Genomic DNA, 18,920 nt, shown 5'->3' on the forward strand with positions numbered 1-18,920 from the left:
TGAGCCTATGTGATGGTTTTAGTTGATATTTAACGGCTCTTTTGTCTCTCATTATAATTTTAAAAAAAATCTACAAGTCAATAGTTAAATTTTACCACAGCTTAAGCACGACTTCTGTCAATATGTGGCTTAATTTCATTAACTACTGGTCCTATTCTTTTGAAAAAAGTTAGGGAAAGAAAAAATAATTTGATCGAATCATTAAAGCTTTTTTAAACTTTTGTCTGTCATGACTCAGTGTATAATTGTTCTAAAAAATTATCCAAAAAGTTTGACGATTAATTCTTTTTCGTTTTTATTTCAGTTGGCTTAGTTTCAATAATGTTATAATTTATCGTGCTTTGAGTGAAGTCTAATTATTAAATTTGACGTTCTCCTTATAACTAATTGTTTCAAGACATTGATACTACGAGTTTCATAAAATTTATTTTAATTTTGAATATCAGACAATAGTTGTGTTTTTGTTAATTGTCACAGAATCCTTACATAGGTAAGTCACATGTTGTTTTAAAAAATTAGAACTTAATAAAAAATTCCTTTTTAAGCGATTATGGCTTAAATGGCTTCAACAATTCTCTTAGAAATTCAATAGAATTATACTTCTTTGTCTGAATAAGATGATGTTTTCGTAGTCGCATGCCATATTTAGATAATAACAGTTCTCAATGATTTTCTATTGGAGTTTTCTTGAACCTATTTATTATGATTAGTAGATAGCTAACGATTATATTGACCTTGAATTTAATTGTTTTCAAAAACGTCGATGTAACTTTTAATTTTTACTTTCCGTTCTCTTTGTTATAAAGTGACTTAATCTCAAATATGACAAGTCCCATCCTTTTTCTTTTGAATCTGACATCATTTTGTTACTGGTTTTGCAATTTAAATGTTTTATGACTTTGACACCATGAAATCCTATTAAGAACTGTTTTTAGTTCTTCATACCGGTCAAGGTTTGTTGCTCTTTTGTTATCTCCTCACAATACCTCTTTGTAAAACTACTCCTTTGATGTTTTTTGGCTGTTGTTTTTGATGGCTTCAACACTTCATTTTTTAGTAAATTATTTAGTAGTTTTTATGAGTTGGCTGTATTTGTTGTTAAGCTGTAGTTTTACAACCTTATGCCACTAATGTCCAATTGGTTTCGAAGGCGCTATCTGTGAGGCTGTCTATGAAAGTTCGGTTTGATGCGGATGGTTTTTATGTTTGAAATTATTTCATGAAATTCCATTCATTTCTGATCTTTGCTCATTTTTCTTATTATTGCCTACTTGTTATCTTGTCTCATTAGAGACAGCTCTCATCGGTTGTTAAGGATGCACAAATTAATATACATAGTTTGTTTTTTTATTTCTTACTTTTTTGATTTTTTTAGAAAGTGTTTTTTAAACAGAAATAGATATTGAGTTTTGCCTGAAATTAACTGTTTCTGATGTTTTATTTGCTGTTTGTCTTATCCTCCCTTCTCATTAAAGGCTGTTATGTTTTATCTATTTATGTAGTTTTATTCAATTATTTGTTTGGCTTTTTAACAATTTTTAAATTATACACCAATTGTTTTCCAACAGTATGTGTTTTTGAAAGTTTCCTATCTATTCCTAATTTGGTATAAAATTCACTATGTTGATGAGAGAAATTAAACATTAAAAGAGCCAGTGGAAAAGGCACTGCTCATAATACAATTTTTATTAGTCATGCGGGGTAATATATGATTCTTAGGAATCATGCATACTATGTTATACATGATTTAAAATTTTTTTAGAACTCGAGCGAAATATTATTGACGTCAGTTTGTCTGACGCTCATAGTTTTGTGTATTTCGTATTTCAGCTGTACGACATCCACTCGAGAGGAAATGTGAAAGCCTGCTGCATAGTATACGTAACAGCAGAAGCTGACAAAATCAACATAATGCGACGATATTGGATGAGAACGTTGAAAACTTTAGTAGACAACATGAAAAAGGCGAACCTCGTGTTTTACTATTACCAAGTTAAGGCCTACATTGGTAGGTGTAAAGAATTCCACAGAGATGTGAAGAACTTGCCAGAAAAGGCTGAAAAATTGGAAAGTGATGGCTATTCTGGAAATTATTACGAAGATGAGCGAGTGAAAACCGAGAAAACAAAACAGAAACTTGTTCACGCTATTTATAAAACATACCTGCCAGAAAGCACGTTTGATTTTTCGTCTGACAGTGAAATTACTGAGAACGATGAGAATACTTTTGTTAACAAAATTCACTCCTCGAAGCATTGCTGTGATTACAAGAAAGGCGAGAGGGATATATTGACCTGTCCAATAGAGATACCACCCAGCAGGGAAAACATTGACAACGATTTGGAGCAGTTTAGAGTTCGAAGTTTTGACAGTTTGCCCAAATTCGAGGTTATTTTGGGCTGCCAGTATCATCACATCATTAATTCAGTGGAAAAACAGGCACATGTATTTGATAGTTATTCTGAATCGTTCCTTATGGATAACAATGACTCATATTATGGAAGAATGCAGAGAGGCCAATTTGTAAAAAATAATTTTAAAAGATCAAAAATTGAGCGAGATGGCTTTGCGTTCGGGTACACAGTTATTTCATCGTTTCTCAATTATTTAACAATACAAAAACATGTGAGAAGCAACACGGTGTGGTCTTTAGAGAATAATCTTATGGATTCGCAGAGAAGCAGGTACGAATCAGTTACGAGCAGCACGAGAGACGCTGCCTCTTCTTCTTTCGCAACCAATAGCATTCACGGAAGTCTCAACGATTTGTTCACGCCTGAGCGGGGAGGCAGCTCGGAATATGTTGGCAATTTTGGCGGAAATTTGCATCCCGGGTATGAGCTGAAGAAAAATTCGAATTCTGAACAGGATTTGAGAAATATAGGAGAGATTGGTGGTGGTGGGGGTGAGATGAGGAGGCTCCAGATGATGAAGCAGAAGTCAATGGATCCCGATTTGACAATGGACCCACAATTTATTGGTAATCGATTCACATTTCAAACCAATTGTTTCTTTGATGACAGCTATGAAGCTGAAATATTATTGCGCTATTTTGTGTCAAATTTATCCATAATAGTTTCAATTTTGCATATGTAAGGGTGCCTCATATCCAGAGAAACGGAAAACGCCTTGACAGCTATGAATTGTAAGAGCTTGATAATTGAGAGAAAAGTTCAGGATCTTTACACCATCTGAAACGCAAGTTTTTTTCCAAAATCATGCAAGGAACCAATTTCTTGAAGCGCACCCGGACTGGGCCCCCAGACACAAGTACTGAATCATAATATTTCAATCAGAGCGCTCTGATCAGACCATTTCCCAGACTTTGCCCTCTGATCAGACTATCGTGCGACTTTAGTGCGACCAACGATCCCTCTGATCAGACCATACTCCAGACTTTGTCCTATGATCAGACCTCTCCTTAATAAAAAGTTATAATCATTTGGAAAATGGATAAATTTTTTAATTCAAATCTATAGTACTCAACTTAAATTTGAAGACCCGGGTCGAGGTGTCACCCATAAAAATCGCTAAAAAAAGTAAGAATTGCGGTGAATTTTAGAAAAATTATATGATTTGCGCTCATTGCGATGAATGCGATGAAACAAACTTTTAAGCAGTGAAAATTTTTTTCACCGCTTAAGTGGTGAAAGAAAATTTTTCACCGCTACCAGCAGAATGCGGTGAAAAAAAATTACAGCGCTATCAGCAGAATGCGGTGGAAAAAAATTACCGCTAACAGGCGAATGCGGTGAAAAAAATGTTTCGCTAAAATCAGAAATCTTACCGCTAAATTCAACGCTTATCATAAATTCACAGGAAATATCAATTAAGTAAGTGACAGATTGCGAATTAGAACAAGCAGATGTTGAAATGCAGGAGCTGAGAGGTTCGAACCCGTGTACGGGAGTTTCTTTTTTGTAAGAAATCCTGTGTATGCAGTGAAAAAACTTTTTCACCGCTAAAAACCGCAAATCGTACAAAAATTCAGCGCTTTCACCACATTCAACGCTAAAACATGCGGGCGCTTTGCGGTGAAAAAGTTTTTTTTCACCACTAATCTTACATTGTTTTCTTACCAAACCTCGACCCGGAGAAGGTAGTATATCTTGTTAAGATTAGGACAAAACTAATTCATAACATTATAAACAAAAAGTCTTTATGAAGTGCCTGCAATTTTCTTTTTGAGTAATTAATAGCAGTGTTAATAAAACTGCAATCAAATAAATATGGTCAGTTAATGCTCTGTGGTCAGATTTTCGGGCAACTTATGTCCAGACGTTGGTCTCTGATCAGACCATAGTGCGACCATTGTCCAAAATTTTGTGCAACTTTTGATCAGACTGTAGTATTGTAGTGTGTCTTTGCCATCTGATAAAACTGCAGTGCGACCATTGTCCAGACCATTCCATCATGCGACTCAAGTGTTTCCCAGACCATGTAATTTGGTTCGCACTACGCCACCGGTGTGTGACCCAAATGGTCTGATCAGAGCCGTCTAGTGTCGCACACCTAAACCTGGGTATGTTACGAACTTGTCCTGGCATGCATATATTTTGCTATTTTCTAGCTAATCTTTTTCTACCTTTTTCCAAAAAATACTGTTTTCACAAAAAAACAGTGAGCATATAATACGTATTTTAGTGCTGAAAAATATCACCTGAAAAAATTATATCTACCATTACGAAATTACCGGAATTGTTTAGCTTTTACGGCTGCTAATCATCCCATTGTATAACTTGTAAGGTGCTCTTTGGCAGGTAACCAGGTCGAGCAAGACACAGTTCCTGTATCAAAGACCGCCCGAAAGCCTCATGGAGGGGTCGAGAACAGAGCGCGACGAAACAGGAGATCAAACATCATCACTAAATTGAATTCACAAGGCAAACGATGCTTGGCAGGGGATCACCTCACCAGATTGGAGGACAGATCTCAAAAAGGGAAATTTTTGGTTCAAACAGTCTTCCAATCTGTAGACCCTCGACGTTTTTTTACTATTAGGCTTCATGTATCAATGAAAAAGAGTCTGGGCTTTTGGTCCAAATAAGAAACTGTCCGGGCCAACTGTTCCAGGCTAAAATTCGTCAAGTTAAATGTTGTGCGAACTTGAGATGGCACTAAAATCAAAAAGAAGTTCGATGAGTTGGGTCATTGAGCACCTATGCACATGTTACGTATTGGCTCTGATATCTTATTCACATACGACACTGTATTGAAGGCATTACCATGAACAGCGTTTCGCTAGCATACTAACTGTTTCATCGACATGAAACAAACTGAGGCTTCTGTACTATATAACGATGATATTGAGTACCGTAAAAGGTTTCTTTTGTGCACTTAAAAGACAAAAATTTGTGAAAAAATCAGATTTGACATTACTATTTCAGAGAGTTGTCAAAAAATTTAGAATGTCTATGCCGTAAAAACCAAAAAGAATTTCACAAAACCATTTTAGTTGGAAGGAAGATACCATATGCTCAATTATCTTTTTTGTCCAGGCGAAAACATCATTTGATGTTGTTTCAACTTTCTAATGAAGATTGGCACGGGTTTTTTTGAAGTGTCATTCAATCATGAGTTTTTGATCGGAGGCTTTTTCAACTTTTCAATTGTCAGTTTTATTTTTATTCCCTTGTCGCGTTAACACATAAAACGCATACTGAAATACGTGTAGGTGAACGAAATCAAGAAATAGGTACACTAAAAAAACAGTCTGAACAGTTGCAAAGTTGTTGGTTCTTTCTTGTCAAAATTGATTTCCTGTTTTATCGGTATCTTCACTAAATTTCTTCCCATGTTTAATTAAAAAATTGTAAGGATTAAATTCTGCTGCGTATAGAGAACTTCCACACGAAATGTTTTTTTTACTTTTAATTGCTTCTACTTGTTTGTGGTATGTTTTAAAAAAAATTTCTAGTCAATTCTTATATTATCAGAGCACGTCTAAGTTGCAATTTGCTGGATAAAAGAATCGAAGCTGTGTTGCAATTTGGCGGTTTTTTCTGAATCCTCATATTCTTGAAGGGTTGCAATAACATTGGCAACATGCTGCAAGGCACAAAAGGGCATTAAGGGCTTTCTGAGACATCAGTTGATTGAAATCTTTTGTCACTTCGTAGAAAATGTCCCTGAAATTTTAAGCTGTAATTTTGTCAATATCATCAGTACGTCAAATTGCGGGGAAAGAGGGTAGCTCACGTTGCCTAAAATTAAAGCGAGAAAAATCGATATAAAAAAATCTACCGAGAAAAAACGCGTGCGAGACCGGAAACGAGGCGAACGTACGTGCCGTTAGCCGTTTTTAACTTTACGACTCTCGTTTCTCCATCTCGTCCATGTGTTGTTTCCATGACTCTTCCCATTGGCCAGATGCCTCTTGGTGCTTTGTCTTTCAACACCCAAACGTTGTCGTTCGTTTGAGGGGCCGATGGTTGCTCTGTGGCCATTTTGATTGTCTGCTAAGGGTGGTCAGATATTCTTTCACCAACCGTCGCCATAATTGGTTCATAGGCTTCTGCGTGTTTTTCCAAGTCTTTAAGCTTGTAGGTTGCTGGTCTCCAAACTGTCCTGGTGGCAAGTTATTGAAGGGACTCTGGATGAGAAAGTCTTTTGGAGTCAAGGGGTCCCCGTTGTCGGGCTGTCAGCAACGTTTGACAGTGGTCTGGAGTTGAGGTTTGATTCTGTTTCCCCCATGATTAATAGGAAAGTGTCAAAAGAGAGTCTTCTGGATCCTAGAATAAGAATGAGCATTCTTTTGGCGCTCTGCATGAAACGCTCCCAGACACCACGAAAATGAGGGCCATATGGGGGGTTGAATTTCCACGTTGTATTGGCTATTGCTAAAGTTTTCTAGATCCTATCATTGTTCAATGCTTTAACATTTTTTTTAAGTTCTTCAGAGGCGCCAAACGAAAGTTTTCTCGTTGTCGGCGTAGAGAAGTTGGGGCTGGCATCCTCGACTGCAAAATCTTCTAAAAGCATTGAGAAACGTATCTGTATTTACGTCTGGACACGTTTCTAAGTGAACTGCACGCGTCACCATGCATGCCAAGACCAAACCATGGTATTTTTCTAAAACGCCTTTAGAATCTTCGACGTAGAAAAGTCTAAAGGAATCTACACCACAGTTAGCGAAGGGTAACTGTATTTCTGCTGTGCGAAAGCAAAAACTGGGTACTGACGCAATAATTGGTTGACTGTTTTTCGTGTCAAAGCGTCGACAAATGAAACAATGAGAAACAATGAAATCGTATGCTTGCTAACGCTTTGCGAAGGCCAATCACATGGTAACGTTGTTGCATGACAGCTTTTGTATGTTCTGCGGACTGATGAATACATACCTGATGGGCATGTTCCAGGTACAAACGAACAAATTTGTCCCTGGCGTGCAAGATGAACGGACGTTTTTCCAAAACCAGTTGTGTTGGTGCATACTGCAGTCAACCACAGGATCGGAGTATTCCGTTATCATCCAACCAACGGATTTAGCATCGTATTTTGCACATGGAATCGAGGTTAATTCCACTTTGTAATGAATAAATTGCCAGTTGGAAAAAGTTGTCCTGAAAAAATTTCAGGAGATAATTTCTTGATGATTGAAAGTCTTCAGTTGTGTACTGTTGATTGTTCTTTCGAATTTTCTTTGCTCGATAAATAAAATTGAACTCTGTTGCAACCGTCAGAAGAATTTTGTTCCATGTGGAAAATTTGGTCGAATCGACGAGAGGTTCAAGTGCCCTAGAGCTTCTTGTCGCTGCAGCACATGTTGCTCGTGGTTTGTTCATCTCATTCAACGACCACTCATTTTCGCAGAGAAATTGGGGTGGCTCTAACCACTTCTGTTGAATGCCTTTAGTCTCAAGGCCGCGAGTGCCGTGATCGGCAGGATTGAGACAAATAGCGATGTGATTCCATTGCTTGGTCGAGGAAACTTTTTGTATTTCTTGCAATATGTTTGAAACAAAAACGTTTTGCTCCTTTTTTGAGGATATCCAGTCCAACACTACTTGGCAGTCGGATTAAAGAAAAAAATGACTGAATGTCAATAAAATTTCTCTTTGGATCAACTGTAGAAGACGCACTCCTATAACGCTTAGTTTTAACGCCAAATGGACGCGTTTGGCTACCTTGGATTACATTAATCGGGTATGTAAAGGCAAACGTATTACGCCATGGAGGGCGCCTATTGCAACGTTGGCTATTTCAGGGAAATAAATGTGACTAAGTTCTTTGAAGACGTCGCATAATTGGTTGAGTTCATGAGTGTTAGCGGGTGATATGTGAGATATGGCGTTTTATGCTCTTGCATTACTGAACTTTTGGTTAATTTTGTGAAGCGGTGTTTCTGTCACTGTTCCATTTACTTTTGACAGTAGCATTTCATGTTCACTGTTGAGGTACTGCAGAGTTGTTGATGCTTGTGCTTCGCATGGAAGCTCAAGAAAGCTGGTAACTTTATCAAGCAGGAAGGTGAACCAGCTTCCGGGATCAATCAAGTCATAATTATGGAACACTTAACTACCATTTACAAACGAAACTGTTAATATTTGTAGTTGTTCATACCATTCAGGAGGAAATTTGTTTTGATTAATACTGAAATTTTGGGTCGATATAAAAGAATTCAAATAAGCCCGTTAAATATATTGTTATTGTGATTGTTGCTTAGCAGATAACGATTGATCATATCTTGTTTGCTGTCTTTTTTTTACTGTTGAAGGTTTCAGTACTTTTGTTTTAATTATGGTGTTGAACGAGTGACTGGGTCTGCTGTCTGATCAGATTTTGTGACTTCTGAGTGTGGTTGCTTGTTGAGAAAACAGCAGTTGGCCCCTTAATTTGTTTTGAACAAACATGCAAAGTTGTATGTTGAAAGCTTTCACTTGTTTGGCATCTTTTTGGGGTAGGACTGGACTGCTTAAAATGTTTTCTATTTAAACACTTCGAGCAAAGATTGTTCTTGCTCACAATTTCATACCCCTGGTCCTACGAACTTTTCTAATATTCAGGACAGCTAGCGAGTATGTGACTTCCTTTGGATTTCCTGAAAGACGTGTTAGGTTTTTCAGTGCTTTTACGCGGAGAGACAAGCGGTTGAATGTGTTGGTTTGCAGGGGGATTTGAGCTCAACGAATTTTGTTTCCAATTGTTCAATGCATTAGTGGAAATTTGAATCGTATCATTATTGTTCCTGTTATCACTGTTGTTGTTAATTCTGCTAAGGTTATTTTTGTGGTGTCCGAAATTGTTCTGATTATTAAAAGGTTTATAAACATTTTCCCTGGTGATTTTTTCGTTCACTTGGGCCTTTATTTCAAGCCACTTTTGAAAATCAGAGACCGTTGGTTGATTACCAATTGATGTTATTGTATACTCTGTCCATTTTATCAGAATGTTTTGTGTTATTTTTTCTTTTGCTTTTTTCGTCAATGTTGAATTTTGCAAGTCGGCTTCGAAGCCTAAATATTCAAAAGCTTTCAGCAACCGTTTGAGAAAAGAAGCAAAAAATACAAAATTCTGTTTGTTGTAATCACTTTTCGGACGCCACGCTTCCAGTTGATTGCTGAAAGCATTCAAAACAATAATGTGATCTCCAAAATGATCCATAAGCTCTTTTAAAGCAATCGGGTATTATGCTGTGTCACACGAGTAAGCTTGAATTATTTCCATGGCTTTTCCTACGACCGAGTTCTTTAAGTATGTTATACGGTGTGTATCCCTAAGGCTAGTGTTGTTGTGGACTAGGTTGAAAAAATTGTTTATCCACTCATGGTAATCCAGTGGGTTTCCATTGAAAATTGATATTGTTTTTGGCGGAAATTTAATGGAATTTTTGTTTGTGGTTTGTAAATTAAAATTGTTTTCGAACCGGATTGTTTCTGTTTGTATTTCAGTTTGTGGCTGAAACAGTTGGTTTCCAGGACAAGACCAATTTGGAATTTGTTTCAAGTTTCCCAAAACGTTTGGTTGGCTAATATGGGGGGACGAATGGCTGTTTGGTACTTTGTAAATGGGTTTTCTTGATTACGCGGAAAATTAAGTGGCTGTGAAGACGTACAGCAAACAAGGTTGGTACCTTGTTTGTTGAGTGCTGTATTGGAGGGGGAAAATTTCCATCGTTTGGTTCTTCCGTTCAATTTACACTGCTAAAATGAACTCCAGTTAGATAATGTGGGTTCCGAAATTGTTGGGAAACGTTTGTTTGCGATACTGTATTTATTCCCGCTGTTCTGGTTTTCCCTTAATTGAATAGCTGGATATTGAGTGTTTGAAACGTTTTGAGCAGTTGAGGTTTGATTGTTGTCAAATAACGGGATTGTGATGACTGTTTTCGTAACAATATGGATTTGGCGTGGTCTCATTTGTCACTCTTTTTTGTTCCTTTTTCTGAATGAATTGGACGCTGAAGCATTTGCTCATTTAAAATGCATGAACTTGACAAGTATTCGTTTTGTTAACTGAGCAGTTATGTTGAAACGAGTTTTGTAATTCTAATGCAAGACGTTGCATGCTTTGATCTACTCTTTTTTATTTAAGGGAACAGAAGACTTTTCTTTTGGTCTAACCCTGGCATTTGTTGGTTGATTTATTGGCATATCGTGCAGTATGACCAACTTTGAACTAGAGAACTGGTTCATTTCTCTAATTGATGAGTGAAGCATTTCCGGTTGGTTATCAATAGATTCAACAGGAAATAAGACTGCAGTTTTTTTCAATGGAATGGGGGTTGCTGGATTGAATCAAACTGGTTGAAAGTGTTGTCTTGTTCTCTGAGTCCCACGTTGTTTTCTGGGTGCTGAAGATTACTCAAAATATGTCATGAATCTTTGCTCTGGATATTTGAGTTGATGCTGCTGATAACGAGATTGATTGTTTAATGTGTTTCGTTGTCGTAGAGTCTTCTACTGATTCTTCAGTCCATTCTCTAGAAATCTGAGAAAATTGCTAGTAGCTCTGCGGGAACTCTGGCAGAAGATTGGGTTATTTTGTCATTGCGGGACGAAAAACGATGGTTTCGCCGGTCTTGAGGACACATGAGGGACACAACGCTGACGGAGTTCTTTACTGTCACGTCGTTTTTTTTCCTATTTTTGGGGAACAGGTGTCGATTGCTGTGACTCGAGTTGTCTTCTTGACGAATGTGAAACGCAGCTGATGTCATCGCGTACTCGAGTGGATGATTGACTCAATTGACCGTCGAGACTGCTGATTTCCAGTTCCAGTTTATCAAGACTATAGATCAAGTTTGAGTGACGTTTCATCACGGAGTTTATACTACTAGAGCTTACGTATCCATCACAATGCTGTCGAGGTTTGTCTTTAGCTCTTCAACGCTCTCCTTGATGTTTTTGATCAGCAAAGAAAGAGTGCGGAAGCTTTTTCTCTGCCCAACGGATGACTGCAGGAGATTAATCTGAATTTTCTTGGTGAGCTCAGTCATTTTGAACTTGTTCAGCGCATATTGTAAACTCTGGCTTTTTTATTTGTCGTCTTGGAAAAACTGTTGCAGTCAACTTGTAATTGTTCTGTCTTATGTAAAGCGAAGGTAAAAAACGGCTCGAATTTAACGGAGCGACGATTTTTTTGTTAAACTAAAAAAAAACCTTTATGTTAATGTAGGCTAATCAGCCTAGCTCTTTTCGTTCAAAAATAGCGACGCAAATTTTTGCAAAAAGAAAAATTACGAATGAGTTTTTTTTGTGGTGCTAACTTTAGCTAAAAATTAGCTTAAAAATGGAAAAACGAAGCGTTCGCGCGTGTGTACCGGTGATTTGTTGAACAGGACCAAATAATTGCTTTCAATTTTTTTTACATATATGACTTTACATATCTTCTGCTAGTTTTAGCTCTCCGTTAATCATAATCAAGGTACCAGAAATTTTTCCTGAACTGTTTACTTTGTGTGTGTGTGTGTGGAGTCTTAGGAACAAAAAAAACCTAAAAGCCAAACAAACTAAATCTAAAATTGTACTTCTGCAAAGCAAGTAAATTTTTTTTGAATTTAAAATGCGGGGTGACCAGGCAACTTGAGCTAGAAACAAACAAAGAATACTGGTTGCTTAAATACTGGGTATACTTTGAAGCTCTTTTCAAGAAATTCTGTTTTGCAACTCTTATGAAGGTAAGGACAACTGCTACAATTTAACTGATTATTTGCTTCTGGATGTTATCTGCCACCTATGAATTGCTCATTTTTACTTTGGTGACTACTGCGACCCAAAGGAATCAATATACTTGTCAATTGTTCACTACTGAGACCAAAGGGGAACTTTTTTGTTAAAGTAAAAAAACCTTCATGTTAATGTAGGCTAATCAGCCTAGCTCTTTTCGTTCAAAAATAGCGACACAAATTTAGCTAAAAATTTGTTTAAAAAAGGAAAAACTAAGCGTTAGCGCGTGTGTACCGGTGATTTGTTGAACAGGACCAAATAATTGCTTTCAATTTTTTTACATATATGAATTTGCAGCGAGTCTCGTGTGTGTGGAGTCTTAGGAACAAATAAAACCTAAAAACCAATCAAACTAAATCTAAAATTATACATCTGCAAAGCAAGTAAATTTTTTTGAATTTAAAATGCGGGGCGACTAGGCAACTTAAGCTAAAAACAAGCAGAGAATACTGGTTGCTTAAATACTGCGTCTACTTTGAAGCTCTTTTCAAGAAATTCTGTTTTGCAATTCTTATGAAGTTAAGGACAACTGCTACCATTTAACTGCTTTTATTTGCTTCGGGATGTTATCTGCCACCTATGAAATGCTCTTTTTTATTTTGGTGACTACTGCGATCCAAAGGAAACACTATACTTGTCAATTGTTGACTACTGAGACCAAAGGGGAACTTCGGAGACCGCGGACAAAAGAGGAGACGTTTGAGTTTACCATCTCAAAGGGATTATATGCGTGAGCATTTTTGAATGGGCGAATTATTTCGAAGCTTTTGACTTCCTTCTTTTTGAGAAATAGAAAAGAGTTCTTATCTATCTTTTCTTTTTTAAATATTTTTCTTGAGAAGGTGTTTCAGTGTATACTACCCTAGTAGTATGAATAAAATGAAAACAAAATAAAAGTGAATGTCGGATTTTCTAAGGAATACATACTACCCTATTAACTAGGCTCGCGGCTAGTAGTATGCAATAAGGATCAAAGAAAACACAAACCCAATTGTAGTTCTTTTTTATAAGAAAAGTTTCAGGAACATTTCTGTCTGTTCTTTATGGTTTTGCAGAATGGTTATATAATTTCTCAGCTTGTGTTGTAATGAACTGAGGAGGTTTATTAAATAGGTCTTTTGAAACTTGATTGAAATTTTTATTAAGACGGTAGCAAAAACATTTTTTTTTCTTTTCTATTACAGAGAAGCAATTTTGCCACTTTTCTGTTGCCTCTTTGCAGTTTTGCGAGACGATGAGAAAATTTTTTGGCTTGTTTGAACGATTTTTGTTATCTACTGAAAATTTACTAAAAAGGTTAGAAAAATGGTTTTTGAATTTTTAAAGTCAAAGAAGCAAATTTGCAAATTTCAACTTGCCTATTTACAAACTTGCGGAACCAATCAGTTATAACCAATCTTTTGTTCTTACAAAATGAGGATGTACTCTCGACAGTTTTTTTGAGTATCTATTGAAAATTTAAAGAAAAAATGTCAGAAAAACAATTTATATGTTTTTTGTAATTCGCAAGAGCAACTTTGCCAATATTGAGTTGCCTATTTACTATTGAGTTGCCTATTACTGCTTTTTTGAATTTTTTGAGTCAAAGAAGCAAATTTGCTCAAAATTGAATTGTCTCCTTTCTAAAATGCAACATCGATAAACTGACTTTAAAGCTTGTCTTCTAACAAGCCTAGGGGTCCAATAAAGTTTTCAGTGGAACTATAAAATGTTTTAATCAAAACGTTAGGAAAACGTTTTTTGGATTTTTCAAAGAAGCAAATTTGTCAAAAATTAGTTGCCTATTTTCTAGAATGTGTAATCGATAAACTGAATGTAAGGCTTGTCTTCTAACATATCCAGGTGTGCACGTTTCAGTGAATCTATTAAATTTTTTATTCAAAACAATAGGAAAACGTTTTTTGAACTTTTTGTGTCACAGAAGCAAATTTGTCAAAAATGAGTTGCCTCTTTTGTGAAATGCAAAGTCAATAAACTGGCTTTGAATCTCGTGTTATAAAAAAAATTGAAGGAAACCAATCAATAGATTTTTGAGATGTATTGCAAATTTATTAAATCAAATTTATTAAATCTTTGGAAAAACGTTTTCTTAAATATATTTGTATTCAAAGAAGATATTTTTGCTAATTTTAATTTTAATTTTGCTAATTTTAAGTTGTCTCTTTAATAAAAAGCGAAGTCTATAAACTAATTCTTAATCTTGTACTATAATAAACTGAGGGGAACCATTCAATAGATTTTTTTTGATATTTTACAAAATTTCATTAAAACGTTAGAAAAACTTTTTTTTTGAATTTTTGTAGTTTTTTGAAAATAAGAAATTTTTGCTTATGTTAAGTTGTCTGTTTACTAAAGGACAAAATCGATAAACTAACTTTGAATCTTTTATTATAATCAACTGAGGGGGTACAGTCAATAGGTTTTTGGATTTATTAAGAAGTCTTTAAAAAAACGTGAGAAAAACGTTTTTTGATTTTTGCCACTCAAGAAAGCACTTCTGCGCTTTTTTTTCATTTTTGAGCGAATATTTTAGATGAAGAACTCAACTAAAGAAAAGTTGTTTTGAGGTGCAACTGAAGTGTTGAATTCAAATAGTAAACTTACTTTCATGAGATTTTTTGCGACAAATTCAGAAATTTTTTTTTAAAGTTTTCTGATAAAAAAAAACGCTGTATCGTATTTCGTGCATTTTGTATGTTTTATTTTTGTTTAATACTGACATGTAGTTTTCCACGGCTACCTTTTCATCAACTATCAACAAAATCTCGTTGGGGGACGATTTTAACCGGGGAAGGTGTTCAGAGATGACGTCTGGAACTTCGGGCGATCATCTCTTGGTGACGTCTGGTACCAAAAAAACGGCCTTGTAAGTCGGGTGACGTCTTAAACCCTTGAAAAAAGTCTCATCGTCTTTGGTGACGTCTGCGGTCGAAAATTCCTCCTCTCGGGGGGGGGGGGGGTGGGTGGCGTCGTGGAAAAGATCCAAAATCGTCTTGAACTGTTTGTCGTGATGGTTTGCCTGCACGGGTGATGCCTTAGTAGTCTTGGCTTTTTGTCTTGGGGCATGCTCATGCCCCCTCTTGTTTTCAAAAAAGTAAAGTTAAATTCAGATGATTTTTTTTGCTTTTTTATTGATTGTAGCCAAAACATGTTTTAAAACTTTTTTCTAGTCAAATCTTTTATTATCAGGGCACGTCTAAGTTTCAAATTGCTGGACAAAACAGTCGAATTTGTTGCTGCATTTTGGCGGTTTTTCCTGGATCATCATATTCTTGAAGGTTGCAATAGCATTGGCAACATGGTATTTAAAAATCTCTGAAGCTTCATTCAATTTTAAGCTAATTTGCCTCAAGGTTAAACAATTATTTTTATGAAAGTGACCTTTAAGCAATCCAGTGTCGTTTGTTCCATACTTTCCCAAATTTTTTCTAATTGTGAGTTTCCAATCCGTTAAGAAATTCCCGCTTACGTGCTGCTGTTGTCTCCAATTTCTTTCACAATTCTCCGTTATTTCATAACTTAGCAATTTTCCATTTTGATAGATTCCGTTTTTTACTTAAAATAATGTGCTAATTCTAAAACTTTATTCCTACTGTAAATTAACTAATAGGTGTCCAAGAGCCGAATAACTTGGTCATTAATTGTTCAAATTTAGTGCTTTCCTTGTGCTTTGTTTCTTCTTAGTTAGCACTCCCAATTAGTAGAATTCTTGAAATTTTTTTTATGCAAGCAAAGTCTTGATATATAAGCGTTGTTCCTCTTTTGTTGGTTTTAATGTAAAAATCGGAGGTTTGTCAACACAGTTGGTCAAACTCAGAGGTTTCCATTATTTTGAAACTTTGGTTGTTGATTTCAAGTTTGCCAAATTAATGAATGAGCTTGGTTTAAATTTCTGTTGCAATAATGTCACACTAATTGGATTACGATTACAAAATGATTGCTGTTTATTGTATATAGATGAATTTGATGGAGCACCTGCTAAAAAGTTGATTAAAACCAGCCATATAGGCTGAAAATTTTGGTTTGGTTAATTTATCAACCACAAAGACTCTTCCTATTACCTGAACCTTGTCCCCTCCCCTACCCTAGGGCAAGAGACAGCACCATCACTGTAGTTATGTACCATATCACGGAAGATGGGTTGTCAACCATTTAAGCAATGTACCTGATTGACTGCTCATAGAAAGCACAAAAATGTATGGCTAAAAATGTGGTTTATACGGTACTATTCTGAGCGATTTGTTAGTCAAGTTAGTTTTCTAGGGGCCCCCTCTTTTACCCCTCCCCATTTGTCAGAGTATGAACCTCATCTTTTTTAGAGGCCTAAAAATGAAATCTTTCGAGAAGAAACTGACTGCATCATACCCTATTGGTGACATTCAAAATGGAAAATTTATAAAGTTAAAGCGTGAATACATAATGCAGAACTGGAAAATTTACGTAAAATTTTTTTAGGCGTGCGTTTTTAAGTTTTTGTTTTGATGGTTTTCATTTCAATGTCATTGTTTTTCTTTCAATGATAACATGAGTTTTTTTCCTTGCGGGTTTAGTTCCATGGGCTTTTTTCTGTGGGTTTTTTTTTCTATCAAGCGGTTTTTTTTCGTGTGGGCGGTTTTTTTCGTGTGTGTTTATTTCTTAGACCCGTCCTGATCTGGTCCGTTTCAATTTCAATAAATTATGGATGTTTTTTTATATCTACTACAAAAAATTTCCTGATTTGTGTTGCCGGCGTAGATTGGAAGTGCAAATCGGTCTATTGAATAAACTTAACAATTTGTTGAAAAAAGTGTTCTCTTAGCTTAGCTTTTCCTTTCCGTTTTTTTTGCTAACTTTATGTGGAATTATTAGTTTATCCTTTAATTCAAGGCAAATTGACATTAATTTTTGGAGTTATTTTCTATTTTGCTGATAATTGTTTGATTATATTTGTATTTATTATTTATTTTGTTGTTTCTGAAAATTTGTTTCTCAAAGCTTTTATCGAAAAGAGAACTTGAAAAAGTTTGCTGGTTTCTTGGTTGTCACCTCGCCAAATTTTTTTAAACGAAAATCATGCCAAAAATCTAACTTTTCTACTTATTTTCTACGTTTCCTTTGTTTTAACAGAAATTTTTCTTTTGTTCATAAAATTTGCTGATTTTTTAAAGTGGCTTTAATTTTTTTTTTCATATCATTTTCTCTGATTATAATTTTTCATTCGTACGTGATTTTATAAGAAAAAACGAGTGACATTGATATGCACTTGTCAGTTGGAAATTTCCCTTTATTAGGCGTCTTTGAGAGACTTCAAAAGAATGAACCCGAACTGCGTGTTTTGGTGTGCTGTGCTCTGATTGGTTATCCAGTATGCCTTAGTGAAGAAATGAAGACCAATGAATTTTCACCTCCATCAGATCTGAAGAACTTAATGCACTTATTTGCATCATTCGTTCCAAATGTACGAGATCGAAATTTCTTCTGGTTGAAACCAGATGTTGACAAAGAAACAAAAGGTTAGAATCGTGAAACTTAATACGCACTCAGATTTTTTCCATGCGTGAAATCTCTTAGCTAATAGACGCTAAAGACGCACTCTGTTATCAGGTAATCCAGTGATTTGAAATTTGATGCACACTGATGAGAAACATATTAAAACGTGGTAAATTCTACAAAGATCTTGACTTGCTATCACTACATATAGAGATTTGAACTAACGTGTAAAATCTTTGCATGGGTATCAATAAAAACTATATTGACCAGTTAACCAAGAACGATTAGCCATGATATGGTAGAACATAACAAGTTGTAAAAGTAAAAAGCACTTTTAATTAGGATTTAGCACCAATTCATAAGATTAAGCACGTATCATCAAGATTTCTCACTTGAAAATGAATAAAAGAGCTATAAAGAATTACCAAGATTTTTTGAACGCTGTCAAGAAATTTTCTTCGTTTACCTTGATAAGATCTTACCAATATCTTAACAACTTTTCAATGAAATGTTGGTTTTTCAAGATCTCGGAAAGATGTTTCGAGTCTTTTGCATTAAGTTTCGACACATTGGGAAGCTTAACTTGGCGATTTATAAATACTTGGCTTATTTATTTATAAATCACAAGCCTATATTTTTTTGAAAAACCATGATGAGGTTAGTAAAATACAAATGGTTTTTGTGTTATAGACCTGGCTCCTCTTCAACCACAAAACTTCGGAAAAAGAAGAGTAAGAGAGTGAGTTTTCTTTCTGTTTCTTACCCCTATTATGCTAAATTATTAATTGTAGTGGGCCATTTATTTTTTAAAATCAGCCAACATAATGATGATGATGATAACGAGGATGATATCGATAATGATGATGGTAACGATAATGCTAAAAAAATTTTTTAAGAAATTACTAAAATTAATTATAAAGTTGATAATAAAAATAAATTAGATTAATAAAAAAATTATTATTTTAAAAACAAAAGTAAAAACAATAATAATAATAACAATAAAAAGATGAAAATAGTGACAATAACAATAAAAAAATAATAGATTCAATAATAATATAATAGTAATAAATATAATAAAAACTCTAATAGATTTTTTAAATTCAAAAATAGTATTAGTTATAATAAAGAAATTTATATTAATCATTAAAATGATAGTAATTATTGGCTCTCAAACGACGTTTGTAGCAATTATATTAGTCCTGTTGGTCTTTTTATGCGATTTTTCGCTTGACCCAATTTTTTTTGTCTAACCCATCTCGTCTGACCCAAGGTAGCGCCCAGCGG

The 18,920-nt window shown here is 35.2% G+C and overlaps 1 protein-coding gene across 4 annotated transcripts in view; it reads left to right on the forward strand.

The window, feature by feature from the left end:
* The window catches only part of LOC142334514 (uncharacterized), a 62,331-nt gene that overhangs the window by 20,431 nt on the left and 22,980 nt on the right, over positions 1-18,920 (forward strand). For all 4 annotated transcript variants that reach the window (XM_075382611.1, XM_075382612.1, XM_075382610.1 and 1 more), the window contains exons 3-5: positions 1,831-2,980; positions 17,438-17,659; positions 18,327-18,375. In XM_075382611.1, coding sequence (XP_075238726.1) covers positions 1,831-2,980; positions 17,438-17,659; positions 18,327-18,375 — 1,421 coding nt within the window. The remainder of the gene's footprint in view (positions 1-1,830; positions 2,981-17,437; positions 17,660-18,326; positions 18,376-18,920) is intronic.

Source organism: Convolutriloba macropyga, chromosome 2, assembly GCF_964194025.1.
Source record: "Convolutriloba macropyga chromosome 2, txConMacr16.3, whole genome shotgun sequence".
NCBI lineage: Eukaryota > Metazoa > Xenacoelomorpha > Acoela > Convolutidae > Convolutriloba > Convolutriloba macropyga.